This window comes from Cibotium barometz, chromosome 21 (genome assembly GCF_041138505.1).
Source record: "Cibotium barometz isolate CiBa-2024 chromosome 21, ASM4113850v1, whole genome shotgun sequence".
In the NCBI taxonomy this organism is placed as follows: domain Eukaryota; kingdom Viridiplantae; phylum Streptophyta; class Polypodiopsida; order Cyatheales; family Cibotiaceae; genus Cibotium; species Cibotium barometz.
The window spans coordinates 54,594,429-54,618,421 of record NC_141066.1 but is presented as its reverse complement, the minus strand read 5'-3'; the positions used below and the strand labels follow the sequence as shown (position 1 = coordinate 54,618,421).

The window sequence follows — 23,993 nt, the reverse complement described above, 5'->3', positions numbered from 1 at the left end:
TTGGGTTTAGCATCAACTGTCTTGATTTTATACACCCATTTGTTAGGAATGGCTTTCCTTCCCTTGGGCAATTCCACCAAATCCCAAGTATCATTAGCATGCAAAGCTTTAATCTCTTCCTGCATAGCAAGCTCCCACTTCTTACTGTGCTCACATGTTTTTGCCTCTTTATAAGTGAGAGGCTCCCCCTCATCTGTCAACATAATATAATGCAAAGAGGGATCATATCTACTCACATTCCACCTTGGACGAGTAGACCGCCTCACCCAATGATCCACATTATCTGGAAATGGGTCTACATCAGGTGGTACAACAATATCATCAACAATGGGCTGCTGTACATCATTTTCAGCCCTGTTTTCAGCATTGTTATGTGGCTGCACATGCCCTTCAGGAGCCTCATTTTGCTGTCCAACATCATCTGGCTCAAACACCACTGGTTCATCTTCATTTTCAGTCATATGTGGTGCATCCTGAGGGTCAAAATCAGGCCTAACAGGTGGCTGTACATGCTGAAATTTGACCTTTTTATGGTCATCCTTAGAGGCACAATTGTTTTTAAGTAACCTTGCCTCATTAAAAACAACATCCCGGCTGCGCACAACCCTTTTGAACTGAGGTAACCAAATCCTGTAGCCCATTTCACCTTCTTCACCATATCCCATGAAGAGGCCTTTAATGGACTTTGCATCCAACTTACTCCTCAACTCAGGTCTTATATGCACAAACGCTTCGCAACCAAAGACGCGTAAGTGATCATATGAAGCAGGTTTGCTTGACCAAACCTCTTCAGGGATGTCACCTTTCAAAGACATGTGAGGGGATCGATTACATATATGCACTGCAGTTTTTAGAGCTTCTCCCCAAAATCCATGAGGGAGATTAGCTGTGGACAGCATGCATCTCACCCTCTCACATAGAGTCCTGTTATATCTTTCAGCCACACCATTAGAAGAGGGGCTGTATGGAACAGTAAGCTCCCTCTTAATGCCCGAATTTTCACAAAACTTCTTAAATTCAGCACTTGTGAACTCCCCCCCATTATCCGTACGCAAGCATTTCAGCTTTTTACCTGTTTGGGTGATCACAAATGCATGAAACTTCTTAAACGCAGCAAAGGCTTCATTCTTAGACTTAAGCAAATAAACCCAAATTTTTCTAGAATGATCATCAACAAAAGAAACAAAGTAGTGTGCACCCCCCATAGATTTGGTAGGCATGCTACAAACATCAGAATGTACTAGATCAAGCACATTAGATTTGCGAGAGACACCGGAGTAATAAGAACTCTTCACTTGCTTACCATATTGACATTCATTACAAAGTCAAGCTTTGTGCCTTTAACATCAAGCTTATTCAAATTACAAAGCTTAGTAAGGCCTTTTTGGCTCATATGGCCAAGCCTCTTATGCCACAACTCCATATGTGAGTTAATTTCAGCCAAAGCAATAAATTTGCCCAACAAGGCCTTTCCATGCAAGCAGTAAAGTGTCCCTTTCTTTGTACCTTTCACAATCAGCCTTGAGCCTTTGGTCATCTTCCATGATCCTTTCTCAAACAAAATGCTGTAACCATGCATATCCATCTGGCCAACAGAAAGCAGACTTTTCTTGATTCCCGGCACATATCTAACATCATGCAAGACAAGCTCATTTGTGCCATCTATAGAAAGATGCACAGTGCCAATACCCTCAATGGAACATGCATGATTGTTTCCAAGGTATACATGACCATGGCTGTCTGCATTAAAAGTAGAGAAACACTCCTTGATAGGAGTCACATGAAACGAAGCACCGGAATCGACTATCCAAGTCTAGGATAATGCATCATTAACAATCAATAAAGCATCAATTAGATCACTCTTGGTGATCTGCATATCCTGTGTATGAACATTGAGAGAGGCATCAAGCTCATAAGCATCATCAGCTGACAAAGTGGCACATAAGATGTCTTCTACATCTGACAGCTCCTCAATAACAACACTAGAGGCCACATTGGCCTTCTCTTTGTCCCTTGAGCTGTCCTGTGCATCTGTTCTGATCTCCTTCTTCTCTTTCTTCTTGTCTCCACCATTCTTCTTCCTTTCCAACTCTGCCTTATCGGGTTTCTTGTGACCTTTCCTGCCACACTGATAGCATGTCACATCACCCTTGCCTTTGCTGGCATTGCCCCTTTCTTTACTCTTACTCCTCCTCCTCTGTGCATAGGCATTCTTCTTCTCTGTCCTGCCTCTAACCATGTTGGCTGAGCCGCCTCCCTCTCCACTTGCTTTCCTCCTGATTTCTTCATTCAGTATTGAACCCCTAACTCCATCAAAGGTCAAATTGGGATTATTTGAAAGTGAGACTACCAATGTCTCCCAAGAATCAGGTAAGGTCATCAACAAGAAGATAGCTTTCAGCTTATCATCAAAGGGGGGCAAGCCTGAATCCTGTAACTGAGATAGAGTCCCTCTAAACAATGACAAGTGCTCTGCAGCGCTCTTGGACTCATCTAACTGCATGCCAACAAGTTTCCGCATTAAATGCACCTGGTTGACTGGCGTTGTATTCTCATACGTTGCCTTTAGCTTCTCCCACAACTCAAAAGCATTGGTAAGACCTTTCAGATCTACCAAGATCTCGTCAGAGACGGCCATTTTGATGTAGGTAATGGCCTTCTTGTTCAGTGTAAGCCATGCTGCATTTGACATGTCTTCTGGCTTCTCTGCTTCAAGTGCCCTATCACAATCTTTAAGAAAGAGGATTCCTTGAATCCTATCCTTCCAAAGATCAAAACCTGTTCCCGCGAATCGCTTGATCTCGAAGAGATTCTTCACGTTAGAGGAACTTGATGCCATATTTGCACAAACGGTGTTGCAAACAAGAGGGATTAATTTCTGAAATTTTTGGCAAAATGCTCCAAAAATGAAATTAAACCTCACTGAAGTGTGCACAATAGCTCCAAAGGGTCACAGGAGAAGTTTGAGCCAAAATATGCAAGTTTAGGCAAAAATATCAATTTCTGAAATTTTTTGCAGGAAATTTCAGCAAGCAAATTTTTTGCCCAAAAACAACAAATGTTGTTTTTAACCTCAAAGAGTGTACATAATGCAAAAACACAGCTTTTGGGAGCATGTATGGACAAAAGCCCCAATGTTTAGCATAAAATTGCAGAGAATTGACTCAAAATTGGCCTTTTGCATCCAAAACTTGCTTGCTATTGTGAAATTACAGCAATTAACACATTCCCCAATCCAAATACATCAAATGTACACCTGCGTAAACCTGCATAAACCTGTAATTTGCTGTAAAAACCTGTTTTTGAGACCTGTTTTCAGCAATTTGTGTGATTTAAGGCAGTGGGGACCAAGTACATGTGTTCCCACAACTTAATACATCATTTGAAAACCTGTACTTTGCTGTTATAACCTGTAATCTGCTGTTTTAGACCTGTAAACAGCCTGTTTTAGGTTAATGTTGCAAGTTCGGAGGCCCTCTTGTGTCCGGGGACAAGACCTTTTGCGATGAAGTTGCAAAACTTCGCGTGAGAAATGGTTTTCTTCGCTGAAAATCAGCCTGCGCAGGTTTTGGAAGAAACCCTAAATACGCTCTGGTACCAATTGTTGAGTGTGAGCGAGGTGTGCAGGTGAAGGGCAAAGGGAAAAGTGTGTGTGTGTGCAAGAAAACGCAGGAAAAACAGCCCCAAGAGGGGTGGCGTTGGAGTTACGAAAAAAAGGGAGAGAGAGAGAGAGAGAGAGAGAGCTCGTCAGTTTTAGGGCAACCAAGAGTGCCCTCAAAGTGAGGGCACTTGCCCTTTATTGTTTGGGCCTTTTAAAAATATGTCCGGCCAGGTTCAATGTGAACCTGGCCAAAGTGTAAAAATAAATGTACAATGTACAAAGAGATCATTTAGGCCTTTACAGACCCAACATCTATCACCCACTCTTTTCGGTTTCTACATTGATGAGATCTCGACCTTCATTGATGGATTAGGCGGGGCTTGTCCCACACTGGCAAGCATATTGATCCCCATACTACTTTATGCGGATGACATCGTCCTCCTCTCAGACTCAGCCGAAGGGCTTCAGAGACAATTGGATGCCTTACACGACTTTTGCACTCAGCAGGACCTCTCTATTAACCTTGGTAAAACCCAGGTAATGGTCTTCAATACCTCTCGCCCCTTCACATCCAGATTGAGCTTCACATATAGAGGGGATCCTGTGGATATTGTCTCATCCTATGTCTACCTTGGTGTCACTTTCAGTGGTCCACGCTTTACCATGGTTCCCACGGCACATGTCAGAGTGACGCGGGGATATGCAACCTTGAGCTTACTTGAGAGGCAGTGCTTCCAGGCGCATTTCCAGGAGCCCAAGACGAAGGGTTGGCTTTTTGACACCCTCGTCACACCAGCCTTGATGTATGGAGCAGCCTTCTGGGTGGCCAGATTTATCCGATGAGGATTGGCAGCGAGTTGAGAGGCCCCAAGTCATGATGTTCTCCCATATGATCCGTAGCAAACCAGTAGTGGATGCACTCTTCCAGACAGTCACATACCTCCATCGCATCAGTCACATGGATCCCCACAGCTACCCAAGGCTTGCCCTGGAGTCCTCCAGACAGCTAGCACTTGAGGGCGACTCTGGAGTTTGGTATGCACTAGTTTCCACTTGGTTCTCAGTATATGGGCTCCGCATGGACCGCCTTCAGTATATGGGCTCCGCATGGACCACCTTCAGTACAGTTTGGACTCCCCTTTTCTCCGACTCTCACACGAGGATACCAACCGGGTTATCTGGTTAGATCTTCTCAGCCTCTACACACATTGCACATGGATCACACCTCCAGAGCTCCCCACGAAGATGCACTTCTATAGAGATCACTTCCTCACACTCACTGAGGATGGATTCATCCAGCAGCCGGGCTACTTGAGTGTTCACATATCCCATGCCATGCGGATTGCGATTGGCTAGCTACGGGTTTCATCCCACCGCCTCAGAGTGGAGACAGGTAGAGCTGAGCGCATCTTCAAAGCCAGGAAGCTCATACTGAGACCCAGAGAGGAGAGGATCTGCCTACTATGCCACACAAAGGTTGAGACGGAGGAGCATTACATATGCCGCTGCCCAATATACTATGAGATCTGCGGGAGGTTTCACTGTCTATTTCGTGAGGGATTTGGTCCACTCTCCAAGATCATTGACTTCCAAGACCAGCGTTGCCTGGGCCTCTTCTTGCTTGAGCTCCGCAAACACAAGGACACCTTCTTGAGAGAGCTTTTGGCCCCAGCCACCCCGCCCCCTCCCTCACCAGCCAACCATCACCAGTTTCTTCCACACCCAGGAGGTGGAGGACACTGACATAGGGGATCTTGTGGACCCTCCACAAGCTGCTCTGGACCTACCTCGCCCGAGAGGAGTTACCTCAAACCGAGCCTCTGCACTCCGGCATGCCTGATGCCCTCAACCCCCTCGTCGGCCACGATCACCTCATTAGCTCTAGATCCAGGACAGGCTCCACAGCCATCGAGCTACCTTTCCACGTGACGTAGCTGAGGGAGACCTCTCAGCCATACTCATTAGCCCCATGCTTGATATTTTGGAGAGTGGTATACCATCTACTCAAAGCTGATGTTGCTCTCATGTTTCTATGTTCTTAGTATTCCATGATGAATTTCCATGGACAGTTTTGTATCACCCCACTGAGATAGCTATGTTTATGTTTTCTTTCTGTTTTATTTTCCATTCCATGATGAGATATGCCATAGACATTATTGTATCACTTTGGTCTCATAGGCCCATTGGGTCTTTAGTAGACGCTTAATATATGTTTCTTTCTTTCTTTCTTCCAGAGATTGGCACCAGTAGCCCAGCCACACACACATTGGGAGTGACATCTCAGCGAGCGGAGGAGATTCGAGCTAGACGACGACCCAGACTAGCCGGCTACCAGACACCACGGCTACACCACAGAGAGATCGCGGCCATCCGGTCTCGACACCAGCAGGAGGTCAAGAAGCAGCTGGCACATTTTCGCTCTGATCCAAGACGCATGTTCCAGACATTTACGGCATCCTCAGATCGGATGTATGACATATTGTACCCAGACTATGGGACTGGATGGAGTTAGGAGTAGATAACATATCATACTTGTCTCACCTCTTCAGCATATAGAGATGCATTAGTAGCCCTAGTACTCCATCCACACCCTCTCGTTTGTACACCACCATTGAGTCCCCTATGGTCGTGTTGTCATACTTGTACATTTTATTCTCACTCCACATTTTCCTCTTGATGACTGGAGGAACATCATTGTACTACTTGTTTGTCTCATAGGCCAATTTTGGCCTTTTGCAGACGTTAATATATCTTTCTTTCTTTCTTTCTTTCTCTCTACCACCTGTTGTTTGCTACTGCCGCCTGCTAGCCCCTCCGCTCGCACTATGCGCCCGCTGCCCATCACCCCCTGTTTCGCCTCGCCTGTTGTGCCCAACATACCCCGCCATCTCTCTCTTTCTGTCTCTCTGTTCGCCGCCTGCGGTTCGCTCTACTGCCGCCCACTAGCCCCTCCGCCTCGCTGCCCTGCTGGCGCTATGCTGGCCCATCTGCCTGTCCGGTAGCCCTTCCTCAGGCCCCCAAGGCAGCAACATAACTCTCTCTCTCTCTCCTCCCTACCTGTGGGAAGGGCTGCAGAGTAATCTCGAGGAATGGCCCCGAGTCTCCAAGAGATACTCAAGGCCCTCGAGACGGCAATGAAGGCACTAATCAAGGAGAATAAGAAGACATCCGATTCCAACCTCAATGAGGTGGAGAACAAACTACACTGGCACATCATGGCCTTTAAAGCACGGGTCACGAACCTTGAACAAGAGAACATAACACTTCAAGGAGGAGGTGAGTGCATTGAAAGTGGAACTGGTAGCCGTCAAGAACACCGAAAAAAAAAGAGGAGATCAATGACAACACTCTCACGGCCATCAAAGAAGAGATCTCCAAGGAGATCACAAAGGACATGGAGGGAAAACTCGAAGCCAAGCAGTCAGGATGGGTTGAGGTGGTGAAGAAGAACATCCGTAAAGAAGTGAGGGAGGAGACTCAAACGGAAGAACATCAAATCATTCACACCACCATTGAGGAGGAGAAGATGAGGCATGCCCGCCGCCTCAACATTCGAGTCACAGGTATAGCCGAGACACCCAACTCTACTCCCGAGAAAGATGGACAGCTTCTATGCATGAAGCTAGGCTACAGGGAAGAGGACCCTCTCCCCTTCACCAAAGCATGGAGAGCCGGGAAAGACTTAACACGCAAGCGAGCCCTCATCCTACAGCTTGCAGGAGAGACGGAGAGGGTCACCTTCATGAGGAAGAGGGTCATACTACGAGGCTTAAAGGGAGCTCCTATTTTCTTAGATGATGATCTCACGAGGATGCAACTAGAGCATAGGAGAGCTTGCATGCCACGAGTCTTACACGCGAGGAGAGAAGGCAAGAAGGCCTTCTATCGAGATGGTCGGGTCATCATTGATGGCTGGCCCATGGATTAGAGGTTTGGGGCCTATGGGACACAGACCATGCCCACTGACAGAGATACACATGGCAGTATGGAACTGTAATGGTTCACTATGGGTGCAGCCTGGACGACTGGAGCATGATATGGTGAGGAGAGACATCATACATCTGACAGAGACACATCAGAGCCCAGAGAGAGGGCTACCTCGAGTAGAGGGATTCCAGTGGGAGTCAACATACAGGAGGACCACACGCCAGGGTACCTCGAGAGGGTCGAGGGGAGTAGCAGTTCTATTTCAGACGGGAGCTAGAGGGGAGACTGAGAGTGGTAGCACAGGATCCAAAGGCCAGATACATGTGGATCAGCTTACAGTTCTCACAAGACAAGGTTATATACATAGCCCTATGTTACTTTCCTCCATCAGGATCCTCCTATTATGTCATTACAGAGGACATGCCACAGGAGGAGGAGACAGAAGCCTCGCCATACACTTGTCTGTCAGAGGAGATTATGCATTATTCTACACTAGGGGAAGTATTTCTTACAGGTGACTTCAATGCCCACACACAGAGCAGACAGTGTGAGGTGTATGACCATGATGACATCAAGGTTGCATCCGTACGTACGTACGGATCGATCCGTACCGTACGGAACGTACTGTACGGATCCGTACGCGTACGGATCCGTCCGTACGTTTATTTTTTAAAAAAAACCCCCTTTTTGACCTTCGCCGTGCGATTTTGGCCTTGTTTTGGAATTTCGCCTGTTTCGCCCAGCGCTCTGTTTCGCTCCGTCTCTGCACACTGTGCACAGGTAATTCACACGCTCTCTCGCTCATGGCCTTGGTCCCTCATGATGCATCTCGTACTGTACTCTCTCTCTCTCTCTCTCTCTCTCTCTCTCTCTCTCTCTCTCTCTCTCTCTCTCTCTCTCTCTCTCTATGACATGGGGCATCTATGCATTATATGAGCAGGTTTTTGGGCGAGTCAGATGTCCAGGAGGTATGTCCGAGACTATTGCTAGCACCATTGGTGTGAAGCAAGGATGCCCACTTTCCCCCACGCTATTTGGGTTATACATTGATGAGGTGGCCGACTTCATTACACGGGGAGGCGGAGATGGAGTTGATTTAGCAGGTACCTCAGTACATATTATGCTCTATGCTGATGATATTGTATTAGTGTCTGAGTCCCCCGGTGGTCTACAGCAACATCTACATGCACTCCATGATTTCTACACACAGAGGGGTCTTACTGTGAACCTTGGGAAAACCAAGGTTATGGTCTTTCATACATCGAGACAGGGCAGGAGTCAGCTGACATTCACTCTCGCAGGATGCCAGGTGGAGGTGGTGACATCATACGTGTACCTAGGGGTTACCTTCTCTGCAGCAGCCACACGCTTTACCATGGGTTCAGCAGCCAGAGCTAGATTGACACGGGGATATGCAGCATTGGCTATGCTAGAGAGACAGTGCCACCAGGCGCATTTTCAGGAGCCCCGGGCGAAGGGGTGGCTATTTGACACATTAGTCACACCGGCATTGATGTATGGAGCAGCAGTATGGGCGCCAGGCCTTGCTACCCATTGGTGGACACAGATAGAGAGACCACAGGCCCTCATGATGGCACGCATGATACGCAGCAAACCGTCAGTACCTCATAACATTATCCGAGCAGAGTTTGCTGCGCCTCCTATGATGGTAGAGGCCATATTTCAGACTATATGCCTGCTAGACAGATTCAGAGAGATGCCACAGGACAGATTATCATACAGAGCTTTTCAGGCATCTAGACAGTTGGCTGAGGCAAGAGACAGAGGATCATGGTATGCACAGGTCACACATTGGTTCTCACAGCATGGCCTAGACATGGATCATCTACCACCATTCCAGTATGACAGGGATGCACCACATATCCGTCTCTCTCATAGTGAGAGGAACAGAGTATTGAGACAGGATCTATGGCAGCTCTATACACGAGAGACATGGATATCGCCTACACAGCCTCTTCCACCGAAGATGCTATACTACAGAGATCACTTCATGAGTATCACTGATGATGGATTTATAGAGAGGCCTAGATACATGGAGGGCTTTTTACCACACGGCTCCCGAGTGGCTATTGGTCAGCTCAGAGTTTCATCACACCGATTGGAGATTGAGACTGGCAGAGCAGCACGGATCCCCCGAGAGGAGAGGGTATGCAGATTGTGCAGAGAGGAGGTGGAGAGTGAGGAGCATTATGTATGCAGATGCAGAGCATATACAGCCATCAGAGAGAGATATCCCATTTTATTCAGAGAGCCACATTCCCTACGCCAGATCTTTGAGGCAGCAGACCAGCGCATACTGGGGAGATACATTCTAGACATACAGCGCCACAGAGAGACATTATTACAGGCTCAGACAGCTCCAGTGGGGGGGCGACACACATATTACTACATTTTTTCAGAGATCCATACCCCTCCCAGCCCCTACACGGCAGGGAATTACTCTCCAGAGAGCAGAGACACTTAGAGCCCGCAGGAGACAGAGGACACCTGGCTTTCGGACACCACGCCTATACCAGAGAGAGATGACAGAGATCAGAGCTCAGTTTCACAGAGAGGGTGAGGAGCGACTGGCTCGCTTCAGAGCACACCCAGGCATGTTCTTCAGGGAGCTGTGGACACCCCCTTCACTGATGTATACCATTTTATACCCCCAGTATGGTGCAGGATGGAGCTAGCTAGGTTGCATATCATGATTGTATACTCCATGCATATAGCTTTGCATTCTCCTAGTAATAGAGCTCCATCCCCTACACACCCAGATTCAGCTTTTTTATTCAGTACTTTTTCATTTTGTTGGGATGACAGAGGATACCCCATACATGTACTCCGATTTGTCTCATAGGCCGAGTTCGGTCTTTTGGAAGACGTTAATAAAATCTTTCTTTCTTTCTTTCTTTCTCTTCTCTGCCAATGTACTACTGTCTACATGATTAATCTCGTCTCTCTCTCACTCCCTCCCGAGTCCGGGGTCCCTCTCCCTCTCTCTCTCTCTCTCTCTCTCTCTTTCCTCCTTTGGAGTATGCTCTACGCTCTCCCTCTCTCTCTCTCTCTCTTTCTTCCTTTGGAGTATGTACTCTGCTCTAAGCTCTCTCTCTCTCTTTGTTTGTGTCACAGAGCTTCCAGGATCCAATATGCCGAAGCCATGCAACCCCTACTGGCAGGAGCACACGAATGTCATCCGTGTTATTAATACGCCTGGTTCTGGCACGCGTAGATGGCAGTGCAAGTATTGCAACTTCGAGCTCACGAGCACAATTTCTCGTGTCGTGATACACTTGACAGGTATTGGCACCACCGGCAATTGTGGTGGGTGCAAGCAGGTGCCGCAGGATATCAGAGACAAGCTCATTGCTGAGAATTCATCAACAGCAAAGGGTTCAAAGAAGGTAAGGGGCAGCCAGCACACTCAAGATGCACTTCATGATGCGCTTGTGGGGGAGATGGGTGATTCTTCCACACAGGATAGCCAGTCTACAGGGGGCAGAAAGAGGGCCCGTGTCATGCAGGAGGGTGATGAGGATGATGATGCACATGCGCTGAGACAGAGTACTTTGCCTTCACGTGTGTCATCTCTTTCGTGGGTGAAAGAGAGACAAAAAGTGGCTGAGATGGAGATTGCAAGCACTCTTGTGGAGTGCAACATCTCCTACAATGTACTGAGGACTGATCAATGGAAGAGAATGGTGAGGGCCATAGCAGAGGTTGGCCACACAGACTCGTGGTCCGGGGTGGAGTATAACAAAATGCGTACCACGATGCTTGAAGAGCAGAAAGCCTTGATAGACAAGGCATTGGTACCTGTCAAGGCAGGATGGCAGTCTTTTGGGTGCACCATCATATCTGATGGCTGGAGTGATATGCGTAGACGACACATTATCAATATTTTGGTGTCCTCATGTCTTGGCACATACTTCTTGCGGGCTGTGGATGCAGGAAAGGCAGGAGAATCCATCAGTGCTGAGTTTATTTATCACCACATCAGACAGGCAATTTTGGATGTTGGGCCAGAGAATGTGGTCCAAGTGGTGACAGACAATGCTTCAAATTGCAAGCGTATGGGTGAATTGGTCGAGGCAGAGTTTCCTCGCATTGCTTGGACTCCTTGTGCTGCACATTGCTTGGACCTGCTGATGGAGGATATTGGAAAGTTGCCATGGGTGCAACCTAATGTTGCAGATGCCATGAAGATTACTACATTTTTTCGAAAAAAACATCAGGCTTTGGCCATCTTCAGGAGCCATAGTGCACTTGATATGGTGCGACCCTCAAAGACCAGGTTTTCTTATATGTTCTTGGTCTTGCAGAGGCTTTTTAGATTGCGGGACCCACTACTACAGACTGTGGTGGACCCGAAATGGAGGTTTATGCACCATGCACAGACAGAGGCCACTAGATACATTCAGCGGAAAGTGCTTGACGAGGCCTTTTGGACAGAGGTACAGAGCTTGACGGTGGCATTGCAGCCTATCCATGTCCTCCTCCGAATCACAGATATGGAGGGCTCTACTCTTGGACTGGTCTATCATCTCTTCATGGAGATGAAGCGCCATATTGCCACCTGTACGACATTGACGGAGTCTCAGTGAGTGTACACTTGGATATTGTTCTTGGTTGATTATATTAATATTAAATAATATGCACATTGCAACAATGAACAATATGTTTAAAGTTATATTATATAATGACTGTTGGAATGTTGGCTTGTCAATTTGTAGCCGTGGTGACATCCTGGCTATTGTAGAGCGGCGATGGACATTTATGAGCCGTCCCATTCATGGGATGGCTGCATTGCTTCATCCCTTCTACAAGAAGCCAGAGCTGTTTAGTGAGAGCACTCTGCTCACGCAGAAAGACCAATACATCAACATAATGTACGACGAGGATGAGCAACTTGAGGTTGATGCAGAGATGGTGAGTTTTATGAACAATCTAGGACCATCCTTTGCTAGAGCGGTGGTTTTGAGAGAGGAGGCGACGAAATTTCCTCTCACGTGGTGGCAGAGCTATGGAAGACAAGGTCTTCCAAAGCTGACTCATCTTGCTCTCCGAATCCTCTCGCAGGTACTCTTGACTCTTTCACAATTGCATCCATCTTTAAAGTTTGATTCATTAAGGGTTTTGAGTCTTGACTCCGAAATCGTATTGTGATTCGTGATCGTAGGATTGTTCTGCTGGTGCTTGTGAGCGCAATTGGAGTGCCTACTCCTTGGTTCACACGAAGATCCGCAATCGACTAAGTACCGCTCAGCTGGAGCGATTAGTGTATTGCCGAGCTAACATGAAGCTCGTGCGAGATTATCATGCTTTGGGGGCACCCAAGCAGGTATATTTAAGTTTTAACTGTCGTACGTCTTTTGACACATTTCAATATAAGTCATTTCTTGTGGTTCTGACTTGTCGGATTTTGCTTTTCCACAGGCAGATCCGACCCATGTGAAGATGGTGCCAACCTCTACTGAGGGCGACGTGGAGCAGCGTGTCAGAGACGAGCAGGCAGATATTATACGACTCCTTCATAGAGAGTTGGAGAGCATCGATCGTCGTGTCACAAGGTCACGCGCACGGGCTTTGGCGATACCTTTGCGTGAGGAGGCTGCAGATTCAGAGAGCGCTAGACGGAGGAGCATTCGTCGGGGGAAGCTGCCTGTTCGTACGCAGCGGACTCGGGCGAATGAGGCTGTCACTCTCATTCATACTCAGAGTGAGCCAGGAGATGATGATGTAGCACATGGATCTCATGATACATCTTTCACATCATCACATGTGCCCGTGATGGCAGAGCCTGAGTATGACGACGAGGGCAATGTCTTGACAGATGGGGACTTGCTCTCTTCTGGTGCATCGTCATCATCATCATCTGATGAGGAGTTTTGACTCTTAGATCATGTTTCATTGTGGAGTCTAGACTCTGGACTAGCCCTTATGGGCCTTTTGAGGACATTTCTATGATGTAGTGTTGCAGCTTGCTATGTAGTATGTGCATTGTATTCAGTTTGTTTTGAATCTTGATGCATTTGCAGCCTTTTGACATGGATGAGAGTCGAGACTTTTGTTGTGTGCACTGTGAACACTGATTCATCAGTTTATATAGAGCTAACTTCTAAGAGTGGTGATTGGTGATTGAAGATTGATCTCTGTCATCTGATTGAAAAATGGTTTTGGTATCTGAATCCTGATGTTTGATTTCTGAAGTAACAAGTTTTACAACATGCGGCAAGGGTTTTGTGATTACTAATCAAATGCTTATTAGCAAAGACCTTATTAGATTGTCTTGTAGGTCTCTCTCACAATTTAAAATGTATTTGGATCTTTTTATGTTTATTTTGATATGAAATGCCATATAGATTGATATTTTTTACAATGGTACGTATTTTTACGTACACAAAAATTTTATCTGTACGGAACAACGTACAAATACGTACCGTACATTACGTACATTACGTACACATCAACCTTGGATGACATGGAGATCCTCCACCCTGTGGATCCAGAGGAGATAGGGACTACTCGGGCATCAAAGGACACTAGACCAGACAGAGGACATTACGGGGACCACTTACTAGAGTTGGGAGCCATGCATCGTCTCGTTATTTATAACGGGATGCTACAGTGGCCGGGATCAAGAGGGCGGACATGCTTCCCACATGGGGGTCATACACGGACCGGAGGCACGGTGGTAGACTACATTATGGGGTCTTTGGAGGCATCACAGCTTGTCACCTCATTCTCCATCCCACCTCGTCCTATTAGGGCAGATCATACATACTTGGCATTTTCACTAGCCGGATCACCAGTATCACCAACCCCCCACATAGCAACGCCACACACTACCATCAACTTCGCACATGACATGGCAGACATATACACTGGTAGAGTAGAGGATGGGCTCCTACTCATGGATCCCCTGGCACCTATGGATACCATTACAGTCCAGCTGGCATCACTCCTACACACGGCTGCATTACAGAGCTTCCCACATCGTGTCCACTCAAGAGAGCCTCCAAGATCTGGGAATATGCCCCAAAACAGATGGTATGATGATGAGTGCAGAGCCCTATACTTATGGCTCCGCATACAGAGAGCCTTGGGAGCCATCACAGAGCAGGAGTCGAGGAGAGAGATGAGGAGACTTACTCGCCGCAAAAGGCGGGCCTTCGCACAGATATAGGAGCTAGAGATTTTCCATTTCTTCATGAGTAGAGATAGCCCTATCTCATGGCCGCACTTCAGAGAGCCCCGGACACCGACACCCATTGCAGACCCACGGATATGGCACACGTATGCAGAGGGCCTATACCACGCCCCACAGCAACCACCTATACCTCAGCCCCACAACAGCCTCGACCTACCACAGCTAGCTTCTTTACCCACTCGATGGTAAAGGAAGCTATCCGCCGCCTACAGCATGGACGGGCCGCCGACCATATGGGCCTACAGGGTGAGCATCTCATATATGCAGTAGTTTCTTTGGCTCCTTTTCTTGCACACCTGTTTAACAAGGCACTAGCACAGGGTTTGCCTGCGGAGTGGACGATGCACACCATTGTGTCGATCCACAAACAGGGGATATGCTCAAACCGAGCAACTACAGGACGGTTATGGTTAGCCACGTGTTGGCCAAACTCTATGGTGCAGTGTTGGAGCAAGAGCTTAGCTTATATGCTGAGCGAGCAGGTTTATGCTCATCAGGGCAGACAGGCTTCAGGAGAGTTTTCTCTACCACTGACCATGTATTCACTTTGAGATGTATGATTGATCAAGCCAGAGTGAGGAAGAGAAAGCTCTATTGCTGCATTGTGGATTTCCGCAAGGCATTTGACATAGTACCACGAGAGAGGCTCTTTCAGTGCCTGCAGTCTCTTGGCATACCAGCAGACATGACATGGGGCATCTATGCATTATATGAGCAGGTTTTTGGGCGAGTCAGATGCCCAGGAGGTATGTCCGAGGCTATTGCTAGCACCATTGGTGTGAAGCAAAGATGCCCACTTTCCCCCACGCTATTTGGGTTATACATTGATGAGGTGGCTGACTTCATTACACAGGGAGGCGAAGATGGAGTTGATCTAGCAGGTACCTCAGTACATATTATGCTTTATGCTGATGATATTGTATATGTGTCTGAGTCTCCAGGAGGTCTACAACAGCATCTACATGCACTCGATGATTTCTGCACACAGAGGGGTCTTACTGTGAACCTTGGGAAAACCAAGGTTATGGTCTTTCATACATCGAGACAGGGCAGGAGTCAGCTGACATTCAGTCTCGCAGGACGCCAGGTGGAGGTGGTGACATCATACCTGTACCTAGGGGTTACATTCTCTGCAGCAGCCACGCGCTTCACCATGGGTTCAGCAGCCAGAGCTAGATTGACACAGGGATATGCAGCATTGGCTATGCTAGAGAGACAGTGCCACCAGGCGCATTTTCAGGAGCCCCCGACGAAGGGGTGGCTATTTGACACATTACTCACACCGGCACTGATGTATGGAGCAGCGGTATGGGCGCCAGGCCTTGCTACCCATTGGTGGCCACAAATAGAGAGACCACAGGCCCTCATGATGGCACGCATGATACGCAGCAAACCGTCAGTACCTCATGACATTATCCGAGCAGAGTTTGCTGCGCCTCCTATGATGGTAGAGGCCATATTCCAGACTATATGCCTGCTAGACAGATTCAGAGAGATGCCACAGGACAGATTGTCATACAGAGCTTTTGAGGCATCTAGACAGCTGGCTGAGGCAGGAGACAGAGGATCGTGGTATGCACAAGTCACACATTGGTTCTCATAGCATGGCCTAGACATGGATCATCTACCACCATTCCAGTATGACAGGGATGCACCACATATCCGTCTCTCTCATAGTGAGAGGAACAGAGTATTGAGACAGGACCTATGGCAGCTCTATACACGAGAGACATGGATATCGCCTACACAGCCTCTTCTACCGAAGATGCTATACTGCAGAGATCACTTCATGAGTATCACTGGTGATGGATTTATAGAGAGGCCTAGATACATGGAGGGCTTTTTAACACACGGCTCCCGAGTAGCTATTGGTCAGCTTAGAGTCTCATCACATCGATTGGAGATCGAGACTGGCAGAGCAGCACGGATCCCCCGAGAGGAGAGGGTATGCAGATTGTGCAGAGAGGAGGTGGAGAGTGAGGAGCATTATGTATGCACATGCAGAGCATATACAGCCATCAGAGAGAGATATCCCATTTTATTCAGAGAGCCACATTCCCTACGCCAGATCTTTGAGGCAACAGACCAGCGCATACTGAGGAGATTCATTCTAGACGTACAGCGTCACAGAGAGACATCATTACAGGCTCAGACAGCTCCAGAGGGGGGGTCGACAGACACAGATTACTACATTTTTTCAGAGATCCACCCCACTCCCAGCCCCCCTACACAGCAGGGAATTACTCTCCAGAGAGCAAAGACACTCAGAGCCCGCAATAGACAAAGGACACCTGGCTTTCGAACACCACGCCTATACCAGAGAGAGATGACAAAGATTAGAGCTCATTTTCACAGAGAGGGTGCGGAGCGACTTGCTCGCTTCAGAGCAGACCCAGGCATGTTCTTCAGGGAGCTGTGGACACCCCCTTCATTGATGTATACCATTTTATACCCCCAGTATGGTATAGGATGGAGCTAGCTAGGTTGCATATCATGATTGTATACTCCATGCATATAGCTTTGCATTCTCCTAGTAGTAGAGCTCCATCCCCTCCCCCACTCATTGTACTTATTGCACACCCAGATTCAGCTTTTTAGTTCAGTACTTTTTCATTTTGTTGGAATGACAGAGGATACCCCACACAAGTACACTGATTTGTCTCGTAGGCCGAGTTCGGTCTTTTGGAAGACGTTAATAAAATCTCTCTCTCTCTCTCTCTCTCTCTCTCTCTCTCTCTCTCTCTCGGGGAGCCAGAGACAGAGCTGCATTATATATGCCATTGTACTGCATACTATGAGATACGTGGTCGTTTCCACTGTTTATTCAGAGAGGGTTTTGGACCACTTTCCAGAGTCATGGGGTACCAGGACCAGAGGTGTTTGGGATTGTTCTTGCTTGAGCTGCGGAGACATAGAGATAGCCTGCTTAGGCGCACAGAGAGCCAGACTCAGAGGCACATTACAGACTTCTTTAGTCCGGCCATCACTGCGCCAGATGGACCACAGCAGCAGCAGGACATGGATACCGCCCACACCAGGGGTACACTGATTGATCGTGCGATTGAGCTTGGGTGGTCCAGACGCCCACGACCACGGAGGAGGGCATCCCAGCATAGACGGAGGTTGCAGCGGCAGATTCGGATTATTCTTGCGAGGCATGCGAGACACCCAGTCAGGGTGCTGACCACAGAGGATATTGAGGAGATCCGCCAGTGTCCGATGCGGCACATATTATGAGATGGAGGTACCTCCATAGTGTACCTTCCAGTTCCAGTTTCATTTTCTAGGTGCCAGTAGTATCATCTTTATTTTTCATTTTCTGGGGTTTTTTTATCCAGACATTGTATCAGATCCACCATGATGTAACTTTTGGTCTCATAGGTCATTATGGCCTTTTGAAGACGTTAATATAACATTTCATTTCATTTCATTTCTCTCTCTCTCTCCATGATGAGTTTCCATGGACAGTTTTGTATCACCCCAATGAGATAACTATGTTTATGTTTTCTTTCTGTTTTATTTTCCATTCCATGGTGAGATATGCCATGGACATTATTGTATCACTTTGGTCTCATAGGCCCCTTGGGTCTTTAGTAGACGCTTAATCTCTCTCTCTCTCTCTCTCTCTCTCTCTCTCTCTCTCTCACCAGCTTGCCATTTCCTCTCACTGGGCCGCTTGTTCTGCCCTACCCACCACCGTCCATTCTACCATGTTCACACCTGTGTGCTGCGCGCCCTGGCTCCTACATGCTTGTTATAGACTACTACACTAAGTTAATCTACATGCGATTGTTCTCCAAGTGGGTTAAGTGACACATACCAACACCTAAGGCTTCAGATGTGACCTGTGTAGATCATGCCTAACATGTCCCTGGACTAGGGCTCACAATGGGGTCATGGACAACCACAAAATAAATCTCTACATGGTTCTATTGTTGTACAAGTGTAGCACTGATGATGAGCTAGTGTGTCACATAGCACCTCAGTGCATGGGTGCAGAGGCTAGCTCCTGGAACTCCAACAAGGTGGTTGGTGCCGGCCAACTCTCCCGAATCTTTTGATGGGTGGTCTAGAGCAAGGCATGCATCACCCATTCACGCACCTAAAGTCGCCAAGGTAAGCCACTAGCACTCTCGTCGCATCCTAAGTTCTGACACACTCTCCCTTAGTAGTAGTTGCAGTTTCCCTAGCTCCTAGAGAAGGTCCTCATAGTTACCAAGTCGGAAGGTGCGGAGGAAGCTGTCCCTCACGGTGGCCCACTCCACAAAGTGGTCGATTGGGAACGAACTGGACCGTTTGTCTGCAAAGCCTTCCAAAGTGGACAGAAAAAGTACCAAGTAGGCATCCTCACGCTCAAGATTTCAGCTCTTGCACATAGAAATGAACTGCCGGATGTCTTGACTAGGCTGACCAAACTAGCACGGGAGCATGTATTGGGAATACAAAGGAAAACAAGACAAGAGAACACAATAGGACTCCAAGTTTCGAGAGTCCCATAGGGCGTGCCAAATTTTAGTGTACCTGTAGCACGGTTGGTTGCCCAGCACACTAAAGTGGTAGTTCTTCTCTAGACACAAGTCCTCGACACTCACAACACAATTTAGCACTTTAAACAGGCCTGCATGTAAGAATTTTCACCATCACAACAAAAAACTCACCACCAAGAATGCAACAATCAACAACGAAACTCTCTAGTATCACCATGAGATCTGGAAATCATATCGTGTTGCGCTAAACAATTCTGGACCACCAAGGTCATTATCAATCAAATGAAGGTGGGTCTTGGTGCATGAATCCATGAAAAGCAAGCCACCAGCCTCTTTTTGGGTACGGGCCCAAAACAACTCGCAACCCCTCCAACAGGCCTTGAAGCATGTGGATTGATCTCTTCAACAACTACATCTCCGAACATCCACAACGTCTTTAACCATGCACAACTCTCTGGAACCAACAACATCTTCACCACCCAAGCTTGGTGACACAAGGATGCGGTCACCATTAGGAAGGAGGGTATATTAAACCACTTCGCTGAAGCCAATTCTACCTCAAGGCACTTCACCATCTTACCCACTTGTAGCGGAAGCCTCTCTCTTGTAAGACGGTGCTAGACTTTATGAAGCGGCCTTACCGTGTGCTTAATGACAAACGGGAAGTGACAAACCTCATGTGTATACTTGTTTAAGACTAGAACTAGTGGCCATGGATCCTTTTTAAGCTTCTTTCGGCCTAGTGTGAAAGGTAGCCATTTATATATAAGTCAATTTTTATTCATTCATAAGCTCTTGTATTGAACAAAGGGCGAAAGGACCTCCCAAGCGCCAAAGAGGCTGGTGGTGGCAAATGTTGATTTAAGGTTGTAAGATCCAAGCTACGCTATGGTGGATCAAATAGATCCATCGTGTGTGTGCACAAAGAGAGAGAGAAAATGAAATGAAATGAAATGATATATTAACGTCTTCAGAAGGCCAAAATGACCTATGAGACCAAAAAGGTTACAACAATTGGTGGATCTGATACAATGTATGTGTAAGAAAAGCTAAAAACAACTAAACAACTAACTGAAACTCAAACAACTATGAGGAAAAGTACGGTACTAGGAGCTCCTAATGGATAACATCTGGGAGGAAAACTCCAGCAACAAAGGTAAGCATCATACACATCACTATCCAAAGATGTCTCTCATCGGTCAATGGTGGATATCCTCAATGTCCTCCATGGTGAGTACTCTGACTGGACGTCTCCCATGCCGTGCTAGTATGGTCCCGATCCTCTGTTGTAGTCTCCGCCGGTGTCGAGATGGGCCTCTCATCTTGGGGCGCCTAGACTGCCCCAACTCTATAGCCCGATCAATCAAGGTACCTCTAGTGCGGCTATACTCTGGGGCTAGCTGCAATGCCTGCTGGCCTGACTGCTCAATCTCTGGTCGAAAGAAGTCTGTAATCTGCCTCTGCAGGTGTCTCTCCCTCTCTGATCCCCTCCCTCTCAAGAGACCCTCTCTATGTCTACGCAGCTCCAGCAAGTATTATCCGAGGCATCTCTGATCCTGGTATCTCATGACTCTAGAAAGTGGTCTGAAACCCTCTCTAAACAGGCAATGAAAACGGCCTCGTATCTCATAATATACTTGATAGTGACATATGTAATGTAACTCTGTCTCTGGCTCCATCTGGCACAGCTGACAAATCCTGACCTCAGCTGGTACTCCTCAGAATCTGCCAGTCTCAATCTCTAGCTGGTGTGAGGACGTGCGCATCTGACCAATAGCACACCGTACCCCATGAGAAAGATGAGTATCCATGTAGCTGGGTCTAATCACAAACCCATCCTCCGTGAGCTGGAGAAGATGATCTCTATAGAAAGCCATCTTCGTACCAAGCTCGTGTGTCGGCTCTATCCATGTCCAAGTCAAGTCCTGCCTGATAAGTCTGGTAATCTCTGCCCGTGTGAGAGAGAGGGAGGGTGCATCCAGAGAGTACTGAAATGGAGGTAGCCTGTCCATACTAAAGCCATGCAGTTGGAACCAAGCTGTTATCTGTGCATACCAGCATGATCCGTCTCCCTGTGATGCCAACTGTCGTGAAGACTCCACGGCTAAGGGAGCATATCTGTCTCTAGGGAGAGCCCAAGTGCTATGTATAAAGGAGACTGGTCGAGTGAGTGCCTCTACTACCAATGGAGGGGCAGCCATCTTTGCACGGATAATATCATGTGGTACGGAGGCCTTGGCCCTAATCATCCGGGAAATCATAAAAACCAAGGGCCTCTCCATACGTCTCCATCCATCAGTGCTACCAGCTCAGCTGTGGTGATCCACTAAGGGTCCCCATAGACGGGGCTCTCTGAGTCTCCTCCAAGCAGCAGCAGCATCTCTGCTCATGAGCATGTGATGTGTCCCAGTACTGAGCCTCCTCATAAGCTCGCCACTTACGGCGGGTGAGAGTATGCATCCTCCTGCCTGCCTGCCTCTAGGTGATCTCCCCGCGAGCCCTCTGCACTCGGAGACTGCGGTAAAGGTTTCTGCACTCATCATCATACCATCGGTTCTGGGGCATGCTCCCAGATGTAGGTGGCCGTCCTGTCTATATGTGGTATGGGAAACTCCTCGCGGCTGCGGAGTGCAGTACATGTGAGAGCTGGGAGGTGAGCATGGCCATGGGTGCCGATGGATCTAAGGCAAATAGCTGATCATGAACATGATAGTCGTACACCTCGGCTAGGTCCTGAGTGAAGCGAAAAATAGTGCGTGGTGGCTGTATGATGGGTGGGTGGGTCTCCAGTAAGCTCCTGAAAGTGAGGGGGGATAGGTATGTATGATCCGCCCCAATGGGGCATGGTGGTACGGTGAAGTGAGACACCATATCTGCTGCCTCCCGGGATCCCATCACATAATCCACTGTACTACTGCCGCCTCCCACTGGAAAGCAAGTCAACCCACCTGAATCTGGCCACTGAGTCATCCCGTTATAAATAACGAGATGGTGTCGGGCCCCAAGCTCCAGCAAATGTTGCCCATATCCAGTCCTGTCAGCTCCTCCATCAGCGGAGATCCGAGTGGTCCCTGTATCCTCTGTAGCTAGCGGCTCTAGTCTCAAGGGATCCTCAAAGTCATAGATCTCGCACTGTCTGCTCTGAGTCCGTGCATTGAAGTCCCCCATCAAGAAGACTTCTCCCAGTGTCGAATAGTGTAAGATCTCCCCCCTCCCCCTCTGTCTTTCGCCCCTCCCCCCTTTGTATTCCGCCCTTCCCCCTCTTCCCCTCCTCGCTCCGCTTTTTCGTGCAGCTTGGTTCTTGCAGGACCCTCCGTCTTCGCTTCGCCCTCGACTCAGCTTCAGACTCTGATGGAGGTTCCTCCCGCCCCACCTCAGAGGGACTCTTCCGCAGCCCCCTCGCCCGCCCCTTAGGATACCCCCATCAGGCTTTCTCTTTCGCCAGAAGAGGAAGCGAGCCTCGCCGTAGAGGTGGAACGCCTCCAGGCACATTCCACCATTTGCCGTATAGTTGGCACTCGCCCCAGCAGAGGGGAGATCCGGGAGCTTCTCCAGGCCCGCCTTCTTGCAGATGTGGGCAAGATCCTGGACGTTCAGTTACTGGGCCGCGGACACTACCAGATTGAGTTCGAGACAGCCCAGAGCGTGGCCAGGTCCTAGCCATGGGTCCCCTTGACATCAGGGGCGCTCGAGCCTTCTTCAGACATTGGCAACATGGTTTCAACCCAACAACGGCCGAGCAGGGAGAGCGCCTATTCCATGTCACAGTTTGCTTTCCTGGACTTCGCCGCGAGTACCTTCCGCTCCTTTCTAGGATAGGATCATTGGTGGGCTCAGTGCTTGAGACTAGCCCACAGCAGCTTCAGTGGTGGGCTCGGTGCTTGAGGCTGGCCCACAGCAACTTCAGTGGTGGCTAGAGCAACTGGCCTTCCTTCGGTCAGAGTTTTGGTTCCTGACATCTCCTCCCTTCCGAAGGTCATTCAGTTACCTAGGATAGGGGGGAGATGGATCGATCAGAGAGTGGAGTTTTCGGGGCTCCCGAACCAGTGTTTTATATGCAGGCAGGTCGGCCACCTGGCCAAAGTCTGCCCTCGCAGGAGACCCCGACCTTCACCACAGCAGCAAACCTCCGATGGCCCGCCCACACATGCGGCTCGGCAGGCAGCCTCCGGGACACCTGCTCAACCCACAGAGACCTCTGATTGGCAGCCTAGACAGGGGCGCCGTAGAGGGAGACAACCACAGCAGCATGCCCAAGACCGACGCAGCAGCAGACACAGTCTCAGCATCACTGGGTTCCAGTGAGGAACAGCTTTGCTCCCCTCCAGGAGGAGACCCCAGTGCAGACTGAGGAGATTGAGCAGTTAGGCCAGCAGGCATTGCAGCTAGCCCCAGAGTATAGCCGCACACCAAAGGTACACTGATTGATCGGGCTATAGAGCTGGGGCGGTCCAGGCACCCCAAGATGAGAGGCCCATCTCGACACCGGCGGAGACTACAACAGAGGATCAGGACCATACTAGCACGGCATGGGAGACGTCCAGTCAGAGTACTCACCATGGAGGACATTGAGGATATCCGCCATCGACCGATGAGAGACATCTTTGGATAGTGATGTATATGATGCTTACCTTTGTTCCTGGAGTTTTCCTTCCCAGATGTTATCCATTAGGAGCTCCTAGTACCTTACTTTTCCTCATAGTTGTTGTTTCAGTTTCAGTTAGTTGTTTAGTTGCTTTAGCTTTTCTTACACAGACATTGTATC

The 23,993-nt window shown here is 48.4% G+C and overlaps 2 protein-coding genes across 3 annotated transcripts in view; one reads left to right on the top strand and one right to left on the bottom strand.

Moving 5' to 3' along the window:
- LOC147627372 (phosphopantothenoylcysteine decarboxylase-like) overlaps nucleotides 1-23,993 on the bottom strand; it is a 51,960-nt gene that overhangs the window by 11,952 nt on the left and 16,015 nt on the right. The window lies entirely within an intron of this gene.
- On the top strand, nucleotides 10,510-13,579 carry LOC147627373 (uncharacterized). The gene is made up of 4 exons (XM_086816021.1): nucleotides 10,510-12,131; nucleotides 12,265-12,610; nucleotides 12,711-12,872; nucleotides 12,968-13,579. The coding sequence occupies exons 1-4, from the start codon at nucleotides 10,618-10,620 to the stop codon at nucleotides 13,421-13,423; spliced, it is 2,478 nt and encodes an 825-aa protein (XP_086672147.1). The 5' UTR covers nucleotides 10,510-10,617; the 3' UTR covers nucleotides 13,424-13,579.

Excerpts from the sequence above, each read along its gene's own strand:
- LOC147627373 (XM_086816021.1), top strand. The coding sequence starts at position 10,618 with ATGTACTCTGCTCTAAGCTCTCTCTCTCTCTTTGTTTGTGTCACAGAG. Across the intron at positions 12,611-12,710 it reads CTCTCCGAATCCTCTCGCAG|GATTGTTCTGCTGGTGCTTG; the intron begins GTACTCTTGACT and ends TCGTGATCGTAG. Across the intron at positions 12,873-12,967 it reads CTTTGGGGGCACCCAAGCAG|GCAGATCCGACCCATGTGAA; the intron begins GTATATTTAAGT and ends GCTTTTCCACAG.